This window comes from Melozone crissalis, unplaced genomic scaffold (genome assembly GCF_028551555.1).
Source record: "Melozone crissalis strain CALT ecotype California unplaced genomic scaffold, PUWL_Pcris_2 ptg000007l_1, whole genome shotgun sequence".
Lineage (NCBI taxonomy): Eukaryota > Metazoa > Chordata > Aves > Passeriformes > Passerellidae > Melozone > Melozone crissalis.
The window spans coordinates 19,688,347-19,707,845 of NW_026535785.1; the positions used below are offsets into that span (position 1 = coordinate 19,688,347).

The following is a 19,499-nucleotide window of genomic DNA, read 5'->3' on the forward strand; positions in this document are numbered from 1 at the left end:
AGAACACTCCTGCAAGAGCCCTTGGCACTGAGATGCAAACAGGGAACCCCCCTGGCCTCAGTGGCTCCTATCAAAGAGCAATTTGCTTGAGGGGGAAAGGATTTCTCTTTGCTCATGATCCCTGTGCACTGAGCCTTGTCCTCACAAAGCAGCTGGACCCAGCACTGCAGGACCCAGCCACACATCACAGGAGCCCCCAGAGCTGCCCTGGTGCCTCCTGCAGGCTCACCCTACCCACCACCCCCACGGAGGATGGACAGACAGACATCCTCTCTTCAGGAGGGGTTTTGGAAGATGGACTCTGTCTCCTGGAAGCTCAATGCCAGACTCCAGTCCAAGGCAGGAACAAGACACAAGATGCTCTTCCCTCCCACTCCTGGCACCCCAACACCCAAACATCTCTTATTTAGAAACTCATCAGCTCCACCACCCACAGTCATGAGACAGCAAAGGAGTTGTGGCTGAATTTCTAGCAACTCCTACAAAAATACAACTAAAGCACAGTTGAAGAGCAAACTTCCCTGATATAATTATTCTTTAAAAGTCTTTCTAGAAAAACAGCAAAAATCACCTCCTCAAGAACTGCATAACCAGGGAAAGAGTGAGCATATAGAAAAGGGTAATTTTTCACTTTGTTAGTTACAGTAAACACCTCCAAATAAATGTGATCTTATGAATTTCATCAGCCAAACCTCCCTCCTCCACTTTGAAAGGTCACATGAAGTGATGAAATGTTAGTTAATTTATGTGTTAAAGGACTGGCTAAAAAATAACAGAAACCTATAATCTTTTCATACTTATAAGTCAACACTTAACTGATATGAGAAGCTCCATTCATAGCCACTAAAAGGAGCATTTATTCCTCTTTGCATCATCCCTTCACCATTCTGTCTTGGTGCAATTTTCAACAGCAGGTGAAACCACTAAAAACTGGAAACACAGTGAGAAATTTTCCTCTATCTGGTTTTAATTAAAACACTCAGCAAAACAGAGAAGCAATGGAGAGAGGCAACCCTTTGCACTTCAGCTGCTGCCTGTGACCTGTCCTTCCAGAGCCCAGTGCAATGGCAGGGCTAAAGCAGGGGTTCCCACTAGGGTCATGCCAAAAGCAATAAAGGATCATTCACAGATGATTATGAAGTATGTGGTAGTTGTTTGGTGCCCTTTTAGGTTTCAGGGCATCCACCTGAGAGGTGGGCACAGGAGGGGCTGCCTTTGGGAAGCCTGGAGGAGAGCTGAGCTCCCCACAGGCTCCCAGCACACACAGGGACCTTCCACAGGGCACTGGCTGGGAGCTGGAGTGTGCCCCCACCCAGGAGACCCACAGCCAAAGCTGGCACACCCCACTGCCAGCCCCTGCTTCAGACACAGCTGCTGAGGGCAAAGTGCCCAGACACCCAGGCTGCACCAAGCCCAGGGCACCCAGGACATGCAGGCAGCTCCAGGGTGCCCAGGATCCATGATGGTCCTGATCCATGACTCAGGGTGGTCCTGATCCATGATCATGACCGTGTTCACAGTGGTCCGAGGAAGAGGGAAGAGACCAGGATCTGACTCCATGTTTCAGAAGGCTTGATTTATTATTTTATGATATATATTATATTAAAACTATACTAAAAGAATAGAAGAAAGGATTTCATCAGAAGGCTAGCTAAGAATAGAAAAAGAAAGAATGATAACAAAAGCTTATGGCTCGGACAGAAAGTCTGAGCCAGCTGACTGTGATTGGCCATTAATTAGAAACAACCACATGAGACCAATCCCAGATGCACCTGTTGCATTCCACAGCAGCAGATAACCATTGCTTACATTTTGTTCCTGAGGCCTCTCAGTTTCTCAGGAGGAAAAATCCTAAGGAAAGGATTTTTCAGAAAATATCATGGCTACATGATTGTTCCAACCCATGACGGTTCTGATCCATGACCCAGGGTGTTCAGCCTGAACTCCAGCTCCAGTTGCTGTGGTTTCCTTTGCCAAACACCCAGCCTGGACCCCAGAGGGCCTCTCTGCAGAGCTGCTCCCAGCACTGGGTGAGGCTGTGGCTCCCCACGTGCAGGACTTGGCTTTTCCCTGGGCTGAATTTCCTGAGGTTCCCCTTCCCACACGTCTGCAACCTATCAGGGTCCTGCTGAGCACCACCACATCCATCCCATCCATCAGTCCATGTGTTCCCTCCATGGGGGTACAATCCACAGCCTGGCTAGAGGGGCATTCTGTGCCATCATTAATGAAGATGTCAAACACTGCTGACTCCAGAACATGGACTGCTGAGGGGCACCACTGTCATGGACATATCTTATGAAAAATCTTTTTGTTAGGATTTTTTCTCCTGTGAAGCTGAGAGGCCTCAGAAATGAAATGTAAACAATGATTATCTGCTGCTGTAGAATGCAACAGGTGCATCTGTGATTAGTCTCATGTGGTTGTTTTTAATTAATGGCCAATCCCAGTCCAGCTGTCTCAGACTGTCTGGTCAGTCACAAGATTTTATTATCATTCTATTCTTTTCCCTTCCTTGCTAGCCTTCTGATGAAATCTTTTCTTCTATTCTTTTACTAAGTTTTAATATATAATTTTCTTTTAATATAATATATATAAAATAAAATAATAAATCAGCCTTCTGAAACATAGAGTCAAGATTCTCGTCTCTTCCCTGGGACCCTGTGAACACTGCAATACTCCACCAGTGACTGGCTCCAGCTCAGCCTCATCCTGCTGGTCACACCTGAGCTCAGCCACTTTTCAGTCCCTCTCACAGCCTGTACCTCACCAGTTTGTGCAGAGGGATGCTATGGGTGACAGCATCAAAAGCTTTACTAAAGCTGAGATCAAGCACCACTGCTCTCCCCTGATTCCCCAAGATTTTCATCCCAGAAGGCCAACCCAGCGTCCCTGGCCATGTTTTCCCTGCTCTTCCTTTCTCTCACATACCTGCAGAAACACTCCCTGAGTTCCCTGTCTTTCACCAGGGCCAGCTGCAGATGTTGTGTCTCTGGATAGTACCCCAGGTCAGCTGTCCCTGTTTCCACCCCTTACATATAACACAAATCCTTTCCATTTCTTTCTTCAGAGCCCCTTGCTCACCCATGCAGGCCTCTTGCCACTTCCTGCATGTCAGGATGGACCATTCCTGAACATGGACACTGCAAACCTTGAAAAATCAGCCAGTTTTCCTGACCCCTTTTCACTTCTCCCAACCTATTTTAGAACTCCTGTAGGCCAGTAAAAAGCAGAATTTATATATGAAATATTCAAAATCAGTTCAGTCCACAGAAATGCTCTCCCCTGTTGTAGGTACTGGAGACTTCAGCTTTCAAGTAAATCTGTCTCTGTCTAAATTCACAGCAAAATGACATGGCTAAGTAAAGAGCTACCTGTGAATATTTACACATTAAATGCCTACTTAAAGATTTAACTCCCCACTGGATTCTCTTTGGACTTAAAAATAAGCATAAATGCATTTCTGAGTCTGACCTTTGATCAAAACATTCGAGATCCATGTGTAAATCACTCAGTTGGGATTTTTTCTTCTCATGTGTTAAATCACTGCAGCACAACCTAATGCAAACATTCCCTTAATTGCACAAAAGCCCTTTTGGAATCTCTCCTTTCACTGTATTCACCAAGAAATGGGCTCCTCAATGCTTCCTTGCAAAAAAACCAACAAAGCAACTAACACAACCCACAAAACTTATCTTTTGAAAACTAGCTAAAAGAATTCGTTTAGTTGTTGGGGGCTTTAAAATTTATTTCTGCTTTAAAAAAAAAAAACAAACTAGAGCCTTTGTTTGCAGATGAATATAACCTCTTCTGTAATTATATCCATGAAAATAAGGGCAGCTTTTACCAAATCAATGATGAAACTCTCCACTGTGCTTTCTCTGTAAGGTTAAGAGTGAAGTACAGAGTTGGTACTGAGCTGGTGCCTGCACATCCCCTGCTTCTCCCACTGGTGCCTTTGAGAGATGAAGGATTTTATAATTCCTCCAGAGGAGCCAATTGTCCCTCTTGAAGAAGGAATCATTGTTGAACCTCAATTACAGCAGACTGTGCCTCACTCTGGTACCAGTCACAAAACGTCTTCAGCGTCTTCTCTGCTTGTCTACCACCACTGCGAGAGAGACATTTCTTCAAGCAAAGCAAAAAAAAAAAAAAACCAAACCAGCCCTGCAGAGATCACTCAAAATGGTTGTTCCCCATTGGTTTTCAGCTGGTGGAGCCACAGCTTTCATCCTGCAGTGGAGCTGTGACTCAGGCTGGCAGGAATGGCTGTGCAGGGAGGAACACACATCCCTTTCCTGTCCTTCCCTGGCCCGGCAGCCAGAGTGGCCAAGGAAGAGCTGCTGCTCCCTGTCCTCTGCAGCCAGGCTGAGCTCCCAGCCAGCACCCAGCCCCTCAGAGCTGGCAGCAGGAGCACCTCCAGCTCAGCCCTGAAATCCTGGCTGTCCCCAGGCCCCAAACTCTGTCCCCTGCACAACACTCGCCACCACTTCTTCATCACTTGACCTCAGAACTCTCTGAGAGAACATCTGAACTATTTTACTCCTGTTGTGGATTGCCACCTGCTCTGATCTCTGCTCTCCAGCCTGCACAGAACATCCTTATCTCCTTCTTCCCCCATTTTGGTGCTTCCAGGCTGGTGCCCTGCCCTGGGCTGCAGCATGGGCACAAACATGCCACTGTTTGCTCCCCAGTGGTCACACTGGGCCTGGAGTCAGTCTGACTTAATTCAGACCCCGAGACAACACCTACCTTGTTGACTTAAGTCAACTGCTTGGTGAGAAACGGCAAGCTGCATGGTCCAAAAAATTCAAACAGCAATTGATTTGCAGGCTAATTGGACACTTTTGGGCAATTATTCTAACTGGTAGCTATTTTTTGGGGGGAACAGTAGTGTTCCAGCAGGAAAGGATGCAGGAAGAACTAACTGAGCCTGCACCAGCAGCACCTCCAGCTCCCAGATCTTCCTTCAAAGCAGGAATTAACTCTACTCTTTAGGGAGATGTTTTACACATGGCTGTCACCTGGGTGTGCAGCTCTTGTCCCTGGAGAAGGGCACACTCTCATTCATCTTACTGCATTGTGGCTGCACTCCCAATCCAATTTACAACATGTACAAGATAAACTGAAGTCATGACCTAACATTCCCTCACAGTGCCCCATGATTTGGTTCCCTGATCAAAATGAAAATGGCCCAAATTAAAAACAAAGTGAGTTTGTACCACTTTCAGCTCAGCCCTGGTGCTGGCAGTTCTGGACCAACAGACATTGCCTTGCAATGGCAAAACCCCAGAAAACACTTAGGGGAATGCAAATATACAGACATAAGCTTCATAATAAAAGTGAAATAATGCATTTCTCAGAAACTTAAGCAAATATTACCATGTATCTGCCAGAACTCCCAGCAGCCTCCCTGTTTTTTTGGGGTTTTTTTAATCAAACTTATCTCTTGCCTTTCCATGTTGTGTGGGAACATTAAGTTAGAATCTCCCCAATGCACACTGGTGAGCACCCAGTTGCAGTGGGCACTCCCAGAGGGACTGACCCTCTGAAGAGATGTTTCCCCCCCCACACACACACTGCACACATCTCTTCCTCTCTCCTTTCAAATATCACAGCCAAGTTCACAGCAACCTTGAGGACCAGAGCAACCAAGTCCTTGAAGAAGCTCACACAGACCTTGCATTTGGATATTGAGAGGGAACAAGAGCCAAAGCAGGGACAATCCCACCCCAAAGAGCAGGAGAGGAACTCTGACCATTGGGATCAGCCAGACCACATCACCCTGGACCAAGGACAGGGGCTGAGAGCTGGAGGAAGTGACAAAGTGACACCTGGGGCAGGGCTGGGAACAGAGCTCTAAATCAATGCTCACTATTCAAGGGGTACTTTGTCAGAAAAACGAAACAAAGTCCTTCCCCTCAGACTTGAAATGCACTTTTTCTCTGACCTTACAATAATCTAACCCCAAGTTTCCCAATTCTGCCAGTCCAACCAAGCAAAACACCCAGTGATTTGCCACAAAGGAGTCCAGGATTTGTCCTTCAGCTCAGGGGTTTTGTTTTGTGGGTTCATTTATTTCCCTCTGGTGAGTTACAGAAGTCAAGGAGACAGAGTGAGATGTGGTGTCCAGCCAGGGCCAGGCCCCCACGTTGGGTTTGAGCTGCTCCCTGCTCCATCCCTCCTGCCACCCCCATGGGGAAGGCAGACAAACCCCTGGAGGTGGGAGCAGGGTGGGAAGCAGGGAAAGGCAGAGCTTCACACACTTGGCACACCAGGAAGCTGATTTGCAAGTCTGCACTTGGCACAACTTCAGAGTGTTTTCTCTGGGGCGGGCTCTGTGCATCTCCTCTCTCTGGGGTGGTTCCTCAGCAGCCTGGATTCCTCCCAGGTGGGGAAGAGGGGCTGGGAAAGCCTTTTCCCAAAGGAGCCACCATCACTGTGCTCTTACACAGCAGGCAAGGCTGTTCCAGCCTAACCCAAGCCATCCCTTCTCTTTATACATTTTCTCAATAGGTCAGGGAGGTTTCTTGGGTTTGCTTTTTTAAAACGTGTGGTCTGGCACTCCAGTCATTCCACCCCATGTGGAACTGCCCCTCTGCTCTCAGGCAATGCGGGATTTGGTGAGGGAATTGCCACATCTGCACTCTGCCAGAAACTCCTGCAAGGGGCAAACCTCATCCATGCTGGGCTCAAAGCCCCAGCCCAGAGCTGCTGGAACCCTGGCTACTGAGAATGTCAGACTTTCTGTGCTGCCAGGCACTGACCCCCAGGAGAACACTGCATCGACCTGAGGCCGTGGAGAAGGCTTCCAAAATGGAATAACAGAACTAAGATTATGGGTGTGTAGTTTAAATAGAAGTGTGTAACATCACATGGTAGAAAACTCAGAGTTTAAGGTTTTAGAATATAGTAGCATATATAAAACAAAATGCTGTGGATTTGAGTCCTTCCCTCTCTCTGAACTGGGCAGGGACCAGCTGCAGGTGCTGCTGCCCCACTCTCCATGAACAGCCAACACTGTCACTGCCACCACCCTCACACAGGAGGGTCTCCCTCAAAACCAACACATGGCAAGACTGGGAGATTCTCTTTCCAGCAAAGCAAAACAAGCTTTTTTCTACTTGTTTGTGAAACTGCATCTGAGTCTAGCACCTGGTGACTGCCAACATTTCATTAATAAAGACATTAAATAAGAATAGGCTGGACCTATTATTTTGCTGCAAAAAAAGAAAAAGGCAATCAAAGGAACAAAATGGCAAAGCTCTCAGAGCCCCAGGACCTCACTGAGCACAGGCTGCACCAGGGGGATCCCTAGAACAGCCAGGGGGATCCCTAGAACAGGAACAAGTGCAGTTCATGTGCATCAGCCCTGTCTGTGCCTGGAGCTGAGCTGTACATCCTCCCCAGCTCTGGGTTCCTTCAAGGACCCCTGCTCCAGGCAGATGACAAGAGGAAAAGCAGAGGATGCACAGCTCACATCTGGACACAGCCTCCATCCCATCCACTCATCCTCCACCCCACCCTGAAAGCAGAGCAATCTGGGAGCTCTGTGTCCAGGAGTGACTTGGTACAAGCTGAACAAGACACAGAGCATCTCTGCCTTGTCCCACACCACTGCTCCACCTGCTCACAGTCACCAATCTCCTGCAAACTGTGCCACAAGCATTCACCTGCTGCAGCACCAGGTTCCCAGGCAAACAGCACCCAGCTTCTACAGAGCACAAAGCAGGGACACCTGGGACTCTCCATGGCTGGGAGGAGCAGGGGCCAGGTAGGCAAACATGGCCAGGGGAAAGCACTGGTGTGAATTTCCTCATTGCCTGATCTCTGTGTGTAATGAAAGCAGCTCCTGATGAGTTCCAGCTGTCAGAAACAAGCCCATCATGCCACCCATGACTTCAACAGGACTGTCACTCATGAGGCAGCACTGGGTTTATCAGATGTGCTCCATCCTCCAAATAAAACTGCAGGAAATCCAAATACCTTGCATGAATTTTATTTTGAGATGTCTTGAGGGTTTTCCCCACCCTGAGCTGAGCCCTCCAGGTCTGCACCCAGGTCATGGGGGGTTTCCAGCATCACTGGCTCTGCACCACTGCAGCTTTGCAGGGCTGCACTGCCAAGGCCCAGCCCTGCTCCAGCCAGGCACAGGTACAGCAGGCCAAGAGACTTTGCAAGACAACCAGCTACTGACATACACTTCAAAAAAATTACATGCTTATTTCTGAAACCAGCTCCAAATATGGGCTCTAACACACTTGATTGGTGTGCAGGTCTGTTTCCTATTGAGTGTTTAGATTTGGGAAATATGGCTTTGATTAAAAATGGGCGGCCCACCAACTGCAGAAAATTTTCACATAACTGCCTGGCAAAACCAAAACAAAACAAAAAACCAGAGCTGCAAGAGTTATTGTCATTGATCAAAACCTCTGCCTTGCTCCCTGAGGAATTGCCAGTTTGCCCCACCTGCACCTGAGGATGCTCAAGGTTAACAGCACTGCCACAACATAGAGGAACACAGAGAGCCCAAGATTTTACCAATTACAGATCTCTCCACTACCTGCTATGCAGTTGTCTTGCCTTAGTGAGATTGCACTCCAGCATCTTTTGCTTCTTCTCTTTTTCTTGAAGCAAAGCCCAAAATCAACATTCCCTTTGAACCAGCAGAGTTATGGGGAGAAGGGAAGGGACAGGTGAGAGCATCCACAGACAGGGTCTGACCCTGCTGCATTTCAGGGTGGTGACAGAAACAGGCAAGGCAGCAGCAGCAGCACGAGCCAGATCAACACACTTCTGCGAGCAAGGGAAACCAGGGGTAAGTGACAAAGTTTATTCACTATCCCCTTGCTCAAACTACTCCATCAGTGATTATTGTCCAGTCATTCCACATTTGACCCAAACAAATGGATTTAGCAGCAATTTCACACCAGCAAAACACAGAAAACCAAGATCCTGCTCCAACACTACTGAAGGCAATGTCACATCCACAAGGGCAGGAGAGCAGAGCAGCCACAGCAGCAGAGCCCTGGGCTGGCTCAGTTTATTGGTTTATCACAGTCACTATCACACCTCTCCCACCTGGTCAGAAACCCCTTCATTCCGAAGGTTCCCAACCCACACATGCTGCAGAGACACACAGAAGGGAGCTTCAGATCAGTGGCACTGAGATTTGGGACATCCCTGAGTGTCCCTCAGCAGCACCTGACCCAGGAGTGGCCCTGCCTGGTGTCCCCTGGGGCAGGGCCAGCACAGAGGGAGACTCAGAACTGCAGCAGGACCCCCCAGCCCAGCCCTGCACCCTGGGGATGAGCTGCAGCACAGGGAAAGGTTTGTGCCGTGACCACCAGAACAAAAGGGTATTTCCCATGCCTGGGAGAGGCCACAGGCTCTCCTCAGACCACAGGAAATATGATCCAAGCCAGCTGGAGCATCCAAACATGCACAATTGTCAAACTGCATTTAGGAATGGCTTTTTGTTCCTCTTTATTTTAACTTTGAAATGTTCTCATTTTTTCAAGTGACCACATTAAAGGAAGAAAACGTCTTGTTTTCTCTTTCCAGGAGTTCTGAGGTGTCAGCAGTGAAACAGTTCACCAATTAAATAAATGTTTGGATGGCTGGGAAACAACGAAAGTCCCTAGCAGGTCTTCCACAGCAGCCATCTACTTTTCCAAAAAAACTATAAATACATTTTGAACTGAAACAAGCTTTGTTCAGCCAAATTCTTAAAAGAGCAATATTACACATGAGACATGACCTTTTGTAACCTATTAAATGCCTCCTGGTTGTCCATTTGATGCACTCCCTACTTCATGACAAGCTCTGATATTGACACTGCACCCTGCCTTCACTCTCAAACACTGCAGATTTGGAAATAAGTGTCACCCAATATAGATATATTAAAATATATATATATATATTTACATATATATATTTATATATGTTTATATATTTATATATAATTTTATATATATCATTATATATATTATATATAAAATAAATAACCTTATATATAACCTTATATTTATAGTAAATAACACATATATATAATAATTACACACATATATAACCTTATATATAATAAATAACACATATATCATCCTATATATATAATAACATATATCATCCTATATATATATATAAAATAAATAACACATATATCATCCTATATATATAATAAATCCTCACCCCCAGCTGAGTCCCTGTGCAAGCCCCTCCATGTTGTGTGTACAGGACATCTCAGCTGAGCATCACTGAGTGTTTGTCCCTTCATCAGTCACAGGCCTTTTCTTAAAAGTTTGCTGGAACCATAAATGTGACTTCGGAGATTTAGTAAAAACTGCTCCAAGAAACAAGGAATGAAGTTTCAGACAATGTGAAATACTCCAGCTGGAAGAGATACATGACTGGCTTGGCTGCTTTGTGTGCTCAGTCTCAGCACAGTAACAAGCAGGGCTATGCTGACAGGGAGTCAGAACAACCCAGTGAGGTTAACAAGGAGAGATAACACATACCACAGAACGGAGCTATCTGCTCCAGTGGAAAAAAAAAAAAGGCAGAAAACCCATTTCCAGAGAAAGCACCCACTCAGGCACATTGAAAATCGCATAAAAGTCCAGCCAAGCAGCACATTTATTGGTTGATCATTGGCACATTTGCTGATTTTGTTCAGAGCTCAAGTTAACAAGCCAGCAGGAATCCTGCTGGAGCCCCAGGAGCTGTCACAATGCCACAGCACAGCCCCAGGTAGGATTGTCCTGCCAGGACCTGAACACAGCCCTCCAAAGGGAGCCCTCCCAAGCTCCTAACAAAGCTTACAGACACCATGCTCATTCCTGCATCCATCCTCTGGCTGCTGCAGCTTTGCTCTATTTCACACATTCCCATCCCTGTGCCAGAGCAGGCACTTTGTCCAGGGTGGGCACAAAGATCAACCACCACATCACACTCTAACACACCCAGTTTCTTCAGCCACAGAACAGGAAATTATTGAACAATCATAGTAACTATTAAACAACTATACTAACAATCAGCCAGACTCTGCCAAAGTGCTGTGAAGCTGTCCTGGGATATTTGGGGCACATGAAGTAGGTAGAAGGCCAAGTGTAGAGTTTATTAAATACCTGCATAAATGTTCTGATCTTAGTAAAACTACCTGGCTTATCACTGTCAGTTTATTTTCTTCCCATTGCTGAACAACCATATTACATACCTGAAAATTAATTTGCCAAGTTTGGGGCATTTTATTAGTAATCATTTTATCATTGTTAAAAAATAATCACTTTAGACAAATTCTCTTCCTTTGAGAGTGTTTTCTAAGCACCAATATCCACCCAGCCAAGAGCCATTTACATCCTAATTCATTAGCTGTGGATATCAAGGATTTCATCCTAGACCTGCTGCCATGAAGCCACTAGTAGTAGCACACAGACTTGTACCATTCATACATTTTAGATGTAAAAACTAGACAACTTCAGGGACAAACCAGCACAGCACAGCAATGCTCACACCTGCACCAGCCCTTGTCCTGCAGGCACAAACCTCTGTCCTGGAACCTCACCCCACTCAAACACGTGCCAGTTCTTTGGAAGAAGGGTTTTCTCCTTGCCCTCTTACACACAGTGCTTTTAACACTACTTTAACGCTACTTTTATCAGAGTAAAAGCATGAGAAACAAAAAGAAACAGAAAGACCATTTGCTATGAAACAATGTCCCATCCACAGCCAAATGTCCTGCAACTGAAGATAAGAAAATGTTTGTCCCCATTCATAACACAGGCTGCCATCCAAGTTACAGCCATCCAAATTCCCATTTGATGTTAATGGTACATGTTCATTTCATTTCACTTCAATTGTACATGCTCAATTCCCATTTCATGTTAATTGTACATGTACGTTATCTAGTACCTAAGAAAACAAAACCACACATACACTCCACAGCTCTTCCCTGCTATTATATCAATTCCCAACTTCAAGGAGAGTCACAAGGATGTGCATGGCTAGCAGGGACTGCAAGAAGCCATCTCAGGAGCATCCCTCACAGCACATTCAATGCCACAGACCAAATTTCCTTTTCCCAGCTCTGTACACTTGTGTTATCCCATGCATTTTCCATGTAATTCCTTCTGTCCCCCCACCTTCCAACTCCTTCCTGCCTTTGGATGATGTTCCAGCTACACATTTTATCACTCTGACCATGATTTCCTTGCCTCATTCAGGGAGAGGCTCACGAGGATGCTGCCACCCCACAGGGACCCCAGCAGCTCCAGGGCAGCTCCTCTGCCCCTTCCCCCTGAGCACAAACCTCCCTGGAGCCTTTCCTGCCCTTTGGCCAGAAAAGCCTGACCACTCTCAAATCAGCTTCAGCAATGCATTCTCCAGCTGTAATGGGGAGATTATAAAAAAGCAGAACTCTGAGGTACACAGCCTGTTTGAGCACTGCAGGGACCCACCATGGGAGTTCATTTCTGTTTAAGTGTTTGCCTATCAAAGGCAATTTTTTCCCCAGGTAGCCCCAACTGCAAATGCTGGAGGACATCAACTGCTTACCAACACTGGGTGAATTTCTAAGCCCAGCAAAAGAGAAATAGAAAGTAATTACCAGATAATAAACATCTGCTTATCCCCCCAATTGGCATGATGTATCAATCATTACACCTTTACTTGATGGAAACAGGAAAGAACAGATATTTCACAGAGAAACCTTCAGGAATTCCTAAGACTGGAAAGAACTCCACAGCAAATCTCTCAAGTGTTCTGCTCACCAACTGCAAGCTCATCTAAATTTCATTCAAATTTTCAAATTTCCTCTCTGTGCAATACAGCTTTTAGAGACTTACCACTGTTACCTGTCTTAATCTTGATCTCACTTGCATAAACACCCTTCCATCATATCAACCTCCACACACAGAACAAGCACAAACATACAACTCTGAATTCATGAGCATATTGCAGGGCTCAAATCCAGATTTACATGGATGACTATGCACAAAAAGGGCAGAGAGGGCCTGGATAGGCCTAGAGATTTATTTCCTCCCTTCACCCAGTCTTCCCTTCCCTCCCCTGCCAAGCCAGAGGCTTTTCAGCACCATGTTATCAGCACTGCTTCTTGGTGCTGTTCCAGCAAACATGTGCTGGTTCTGCTGGATGGCTTTCTGGGAAGAGAGAGCTCCCAAAACTCAAGGCCACTCAGCAGGGCTGTGCCAAGCTGAGGAGTGCATTATTAACAGAATTAATCCAGGCTTTGTGTCCCCCCTGAGACACCCCTGCTTCTGGGGCTGGATTCCATCCCCATGGCCAAAGTGAACAGAGCCCTGCTTGGGGATGGCTGCAGCACAGCAGGGGCTGCCAGCAGTGACTGCAGCCCTGCAGCAGAGTCTGACTGCACCCCTGCAGCCCCCCTGCACTGCTGACCCCACTCCAGCACAGAGATCTGCTGCAGAAATAGCAGCCAAACAGCCCAAGTGCTCAGCATGCACCTTTCCATGCCTGGCAGGTGACAAGCAACAGGTTTACAGTCAGTCCCACAAGGATGCATGACTTGGATGGATGTGCCAAAATACAACTTTTACCTCACACTTTTTTCCAGCACCTAGACATCAGACAAGTATTCTGCAAAGAAAACAGATTTTAAGACAGTGCTTGAGCTCATGACTTTCCAACACCCACCAAAGTCCTGCTGATACCTCAGGATGAACATTCCATTTAAAAAACATGCCTGAAACAACTTTTACCTCACCTCATGTCAATGATCAGCTCAAAAGAGTTATGAAAATGAGTGAAAGTACTTTGTTATTACCTTACTTCCCAGCATCTGCCACTAAAGCAAGCACATTTCCCAAACTGCCATACAGGGGGTCTCAGAGAGTTGAGGAAGGAGCTACAAGGGAACAAAGTCTCACAGCTTCACCCACTTCAGCTGCTGCCAAAGGAAGGGTCTGTCTGCACCCTTGGTCAGCCCCAGCCATCTCTTTGACAAGGATGAGCTGGAGCAACTCACCAATCCAGCCCCAAACAACCTTCCCTCTTCTCCCTCCCCCTCTGCAGGCTTGGTTTCTGTCAGATCAGTGAGTGCAGGTGGCTGCAAGGTGTTGGTGGGAGCACATGGAGCTGGAATGGTGCTGTGCCTCACCTGTGCAACTGGGCAGATGCAGAGCCCTGCTTTTGGCAGCACTGGCATCTCTACTCAGATTAAACCAAGGGTAGGAGGGGGCATCTTCCTTCTCCTCCAGATGCACTGCAGCCTGGCAGAGGGAAGGGGAGGGTGGAGAACCTGGAGCAGAAAAACAAAGCTCCCAGCACAGCACTGCCAGCCTGCAGAGCAGCACAGGAGGCCTGAGGGCTGCACCCTGCTTGGCTTGGCTCCCCCAGAACCTCTCTGCAGATCAGACCCTGCACTTCTCCCCCATCTCATGTTTACCTGTCCCAGGCTACAGCTCCCTCCTGAAGCAGAGATGGAGGGGTGGGAAAGCAGCCAGGGCCCGCCAGCACCACACTCACACAAAGTGACCCACAGCCAGCATGGAGGCAGGGTAGGGTAGGGCTGTTCCTGCTCCAAGCAGAGCTGGCCAGTCCCCTCACCTCAGTTCCAAAATAGCACACTGCTCCATTTTTAATTTTACTGGGGGTGTGGGGGCAGACAACAACATCATGATGACAGGACACAGAGCACAGTAAATACCTGCTGTTCTCATATCAGCACTTACTCATAAGACAATTGAGCTACTCTAATTAAGAAGCAGTAAAGCATCTCTGTCCCCTCTACCTTGTTGGACCATTGGCTCAACACTTCTGCTCTCCACAGGCACCAAAGAACACCCACCAGTGCCTCTGGAGTGCCACTCACCAGTGCCATGCAGACACCTCACAGCTGCAGCATGGACAAACTGCAGTGAAATCAAGGCATTTTCCTTGCTTCCTTTTATTAAGACACCCTCAAAGTCAAACTAAAACCAGACTTCTCCCTGTTCTGTCCTCACTCTCACCCAGGGCTGTGGTCAGCCCTGTCAGCCTCTCATGCACTGGCTCAGTCAAAACCCAGCATTCACCCACATGGATCATCTGAACCAAAAAGATGGGCTCAAATCCACCAGGATTTATCCAAACTTCAGCAGCTCACAGAAATCAACTTTCTCTTCCAAAGCAGCCCAGATTTCTGGGTTTCATCTGCTTCCAGGCTGGAAGTCACAGCAGGGCTCCTCAGTGCTGCCACAGCAGGAGCCTCCAGAGCAGCAGAGAGGCTGCCCAGGCCCAGGCACTGCTCATCCTGCACTGGGAGCATCCCCCCGAGGCCGGGAGCATCTGCAACAGCCAATTCTGAGAAACACAAAAATTATCCCCAACACAGACTCCCCATGTTTGCTCCTGGAGCTCCTGATGGCACCCTCAGCTTTCCCAGGCCACTGGAAACCCGTCCCAGAGGCTCAGCACAGGTAACTTGTTCTTACTCTTACATTTTGTTCCTGACCCCGGGCATGTTGAGGGTAACATTTCCTGCCGCTGTTCGTGTGTTACAAACCCCACGCCGCTCCTGCCCCCTCCGAAGGGAGCCACAGCTGCCCCCAGCACCGAGCCAGGTGCCAGCACTGCAAACATCCCTCGGTGATCCATCAGCTTCCTTATCAGCCCAGGACGGATGAGGGAAGGCAGTAAGCGCTGCATTCAGCCTCCTTTGTCTGGGCACAAAAGCCTGGAGAAACTCTGGCGCTGCAGTTTGCAGAGAGGTTTCCCTGCTAGAGAGGCTGCTGCTCACTTAGCTACCTGCACCGGCCGGCGCTGGTCTCTCTCCCAGACAATGAAGGCAGCCCTGGAGCTCCTTCCTTCCCTGCAGAGCACCCGGTGCTGTGCCAAAAGCACCGACCGAGCCAGGGACCGGTGACACACGGCTCCGTCCTCACTGGGAACGCACACAAAGCACGGAGATCACCATTCCCTCAAAGGCCTCGGATGGGGCTGGCTCATCCTCACCTTCCCAGGCCTCTCCTCCCTGCCCTGCAGGAGCTCCGAGATCTCCACGCTGAAGCAGGGAACGATCGAGCTGCTGCCGAGGCTGCCCGGTCCCGGAGCTGCGCTCACCTGAGCCAGGGCAGGATTGCACGCCCGGGATCAGCTCTGTGAGCCAGGGCAGCATCTGCACACCCGGGATCAGCTCTGTGAGCCCGGGCAGCATCTGCACACCCCGGGATCAGCTCTGTGAGCCAGGGCAGCATTTGCACACCCCGAGATCAGCTTCTCACAGGAGTTTTTAGCCTTTGCCATCCAGTACAAAGTAAAGGCAGAGGAGCCTACTCCTAACTACTGTGGCTATAAAACACGTGCGCTCATCCACATTTCAAGAACATGCACAATTCAAGTTACTTTTCTTTCATAAAAAAAGCAACAAAAATTCAGGTGACCAACAGGCCGACTTAACCTCAGCAAGGGCCGAGGGCTCCTCTGCTCCAAACTCCCCTGCGGTCCCAGGGATGTCCCTGTGTGCTGAGCAGACCCTGCGAGGCCTCGCGGGGCAGGAACAATGCTGGGCTCCCACAGGTGCTCTGAACTAACACAGATTTCATTGAACCAGGCACTGAGAACTGCTCCACCAGCCATACTCATCATCTACAAAAGTTACCACAGACTGAGGATCGCAAACACCACATCCTCTGGGATGCTGGAGGCTAGCAGAGAAGCTTCAGCAGCCCGTGAGGAACGGAGACAAACGAGAGTCACGGCAAGCCCCGGTGCACAAGCAGCTCTCCCACACTTCAGGCACTCATCTCCCAGCCGCACGTGGAAAGGGAAGCAGCACACATCCCGGCACAGCGCGTTAGGAACAGACGGGATAGAGTTCACATACCGGGAGTGAACTACGGTGCAAGCGCTTCGGACAGCAGACAGTGTCTGTGGCCATGTGAGACTCCAGCAGGCACCTGGTCCAGAGCAGCCCCGGGCACGGCACTCCCGCCTTCTCCCGGCTCGGCAGGCCCCGCGCACCGCCGCCCTCCAGCCGCCCGCTCCCCCCGCCCCACTCACCGAAGTACTCCTTCTTCATGTGCATCTCCAGCTCCTTCTCCAGCTCCAGCGTCAGCGCCTCCAGCCGCCTCTCCGCCTGGCTGGGGCCGCTCTCCCGGCACGGCGTCACCTGGTAGGGGAGCTTGAATTTGGGAGCCGAAGCGGAGCCTTTGGTGGGGCTGTAGGCGTAGGGGGGCGGCGGCTCGGGGGCGCCGGCCGGGTGCTGCGGGTCGTGCCGCGGCGGGGACTGGGCATGGATGCGGTGGTACACGTCCCCCAGCTCGGGCACGGCGCCGTCCTCGGGCAGGCCGGGCCCCAGCAGGGACGAGCGGGGCGACGGCAGCTGCAGCTCGGGGTAGGCGCTCATGGAGCCGCGGGAGCTCCGCGAGCTCTGGCTGGAGATGCTGGAGCGGGGGCTGACCACGGCGGGGCCGGCCGAGCCGCGGCCCTCGGGGCCGCACAGGCTGGAGCGGGGACTGGCCAGGGCGAGCCCGGTGCCGCCCGCCCCCTCGGGCTCGGCGCTGCCCGGCGGGCCGTACCTGGAGTCCGAGTAGCTGGAGCGGGGGCTGGCGGTGCAGGAGTACTGGCTGGCGGTGCTGGAGCGGGGGCTGGCGTGGCGCTGGTCGTAGCCCATGCTGATGCCGCTGGTGCGGTTGCTGCTGGGCTTGCTGCCGCCGCCGTCGTAGCCGGTGAGGCTGGCGCGGGGGCTGGAGTGTTTGCTGGTGTCGCTGGCCGTGCTGGCGTAGCTGGAGCGGGGGCTGAGGGCGGCTCCGTCGTACTGCACCAGGCTGGCGCGGGGGCTGCCGTACTTGTCCTGCCCGGGCACCACCAGGCTGGAGCGGGGGCTGGAGAACTTCTCGTAGGGCAGCGCGACCGCGCCGCCCAGGCTGGAGCGCGGGCTGGAGAACTTGCCGTGCTCGGCGGCGGGGCCCGGCGAGGCGGCGGCGGCCAGGCTGGCCCGCGGGCTGGCGGCGCCGAACTTGCCGTCCGGACCGCCGGGCGCCCGCCCGCCGCCCTTGGCCACGTAGCCGCCCTCGTAAGCGCTGCCCGCGGCGTAGCGGTAGCCCTCGGCCGAGTAGCGCTTGCCCTTGTCGGCGAAGCCGCTGTAGCAGGGCAGCGCCACCTCGGAGCGGGTGCACAGCCCCTCCTCGCAGCACGGCGGGCCCGCTCCCGGCGGCGGCTCGGCGGCGGCGCGGCCGTTGGCGCGGAGCGGGGCGGCTTTGCCGCAGGGGGCGGCGGCGGGGAAGCCTTCGGCGGGCGGCGGCGGCGCGGCGGTGCCGTTCATCTTCCGGCCCCGCTGCTCCGCCGTCATGTGGGCGGCGATGACCCGCTTGGTCTCCTCCAGGTCGGGGTGCAGCACCAAGTCCCGGCGGCCGCCCCGGCCGTACGGACCCTCCGGGCAGGGCTCGTACAGGGACAGGTCCTCCATGAACTTGGTGGCCTTCAGTGCCATGTCCTCCTCGTACTTCTCCATGCTCTGCCGGAGCCCGGCGGCGCGGGGCGGAGAAGGGCGGTGAACTCTCCGCGTAAAGCGCAGCCCGGAGCGGGGAAAGAAGAGTTAAAAAAAAAAAAAAGCCAAAAAGAAAAAAAAAAGCCAAAAACCAAAAAGAAGAAAATCCCCAAATCCAGCAACACAAAAAGCACCCCAAAAGAAAGCCCCTTCCCGCGGTCCTGGCGGGGCAGCGGCGGACGCGGCTCCTCGTCCGGAGAGCGGCGAGGCGGCGGCCGGGCTCAGGCTCGGGGCGGTCACCCGGGCGGCATCCCCGCCGCGGCGCTGGGCTCGGTGCGGCCGGGCTGCCCGGCGGAGCGCGGCCGGCGCAGACGAGGCGCCCCTGTGTCACTTTCCAGCCTTAAATAAGTTGCTCGGTCCAGTCAATGGCGCGCTGCGCGGAGGAATTTGCGCTCGGCGGGTCCCTGCCCCCGCCGCCCCCGGCGGCCGCCCCGCGTTGGGGCCGCGGCCCGCCCGCTCCCCCGGGCGGGGTGAAGGCGGCGGCCGGCCCGGAGGGGCTCTGCGGAGCGGCGAGCGCGGCGCGGGGCGCGGCGAGGCAGGGACTCCTTTGTGTGGGGCAGGAATGCGAGGAAGGAGACTGGGCGCTGCGTCCCGCTGGAATGTAGCTAATGCCGGAGCCAAACAATGATTTTCCCCGAGTCAGTCAGGGAGAGGGCGGCCGCGGCGCTGCTCGGCGGCGGGGTCGGCAGCTCCCTCCTCGGCTGGGCCGGCCGCGCCCGGCCCGGGGCTGGCGGCGGGCGGTGCCGCGGGGCTGTCACCGAGCCAGGGGTCCCCGCCGGGGCTCGGAGCGCTCGGGATCCCGGTACGGGGGGGCTCCGCCGTCCCTCGCTGGAACTTCCCGGCAGGAGCCGCGGCCTCATCCCGCGTGGGGAAGGGGCGGCTGTGCCCCACCTGCGGCCGGGGCTGCCCTCACCAACACCGGCATCCTGCGGGGGCCGAGGGCGGGAGCAGCCCCGCACCTGTGCGGAGTCCCCGGCGCCGGCCAGGTGCCTCC

The 19,499-nt window shown here is 51.6% G+C and overlaps 1 protein-coding gene across 1 annotated transcript in view; it reads right to left on the reverse strand.

The window, feature by feature from the left end:
• Positions 1 to 18,519, reverse strand: part of WTIP (WT1 interacting protein) — an 82,716-nt gene extending 64,197 nt beyond the window's left edge. The window contains exon 1 of the mRNA XM_054269527.1: positions 17,017 to 18,519. Coding sequence (XP_054125502.1) covers positions 17,017 to 18,469 — 1,453 coding nt within the window. The 5' untranslated portion in view covers positions 18,470 to 18,519. The remainder of the gene's footprint in view (positions 1 to 17,016) is intronic.
• Positions 18,520 to 19,499: the final 980 nt, after the last annotated feature.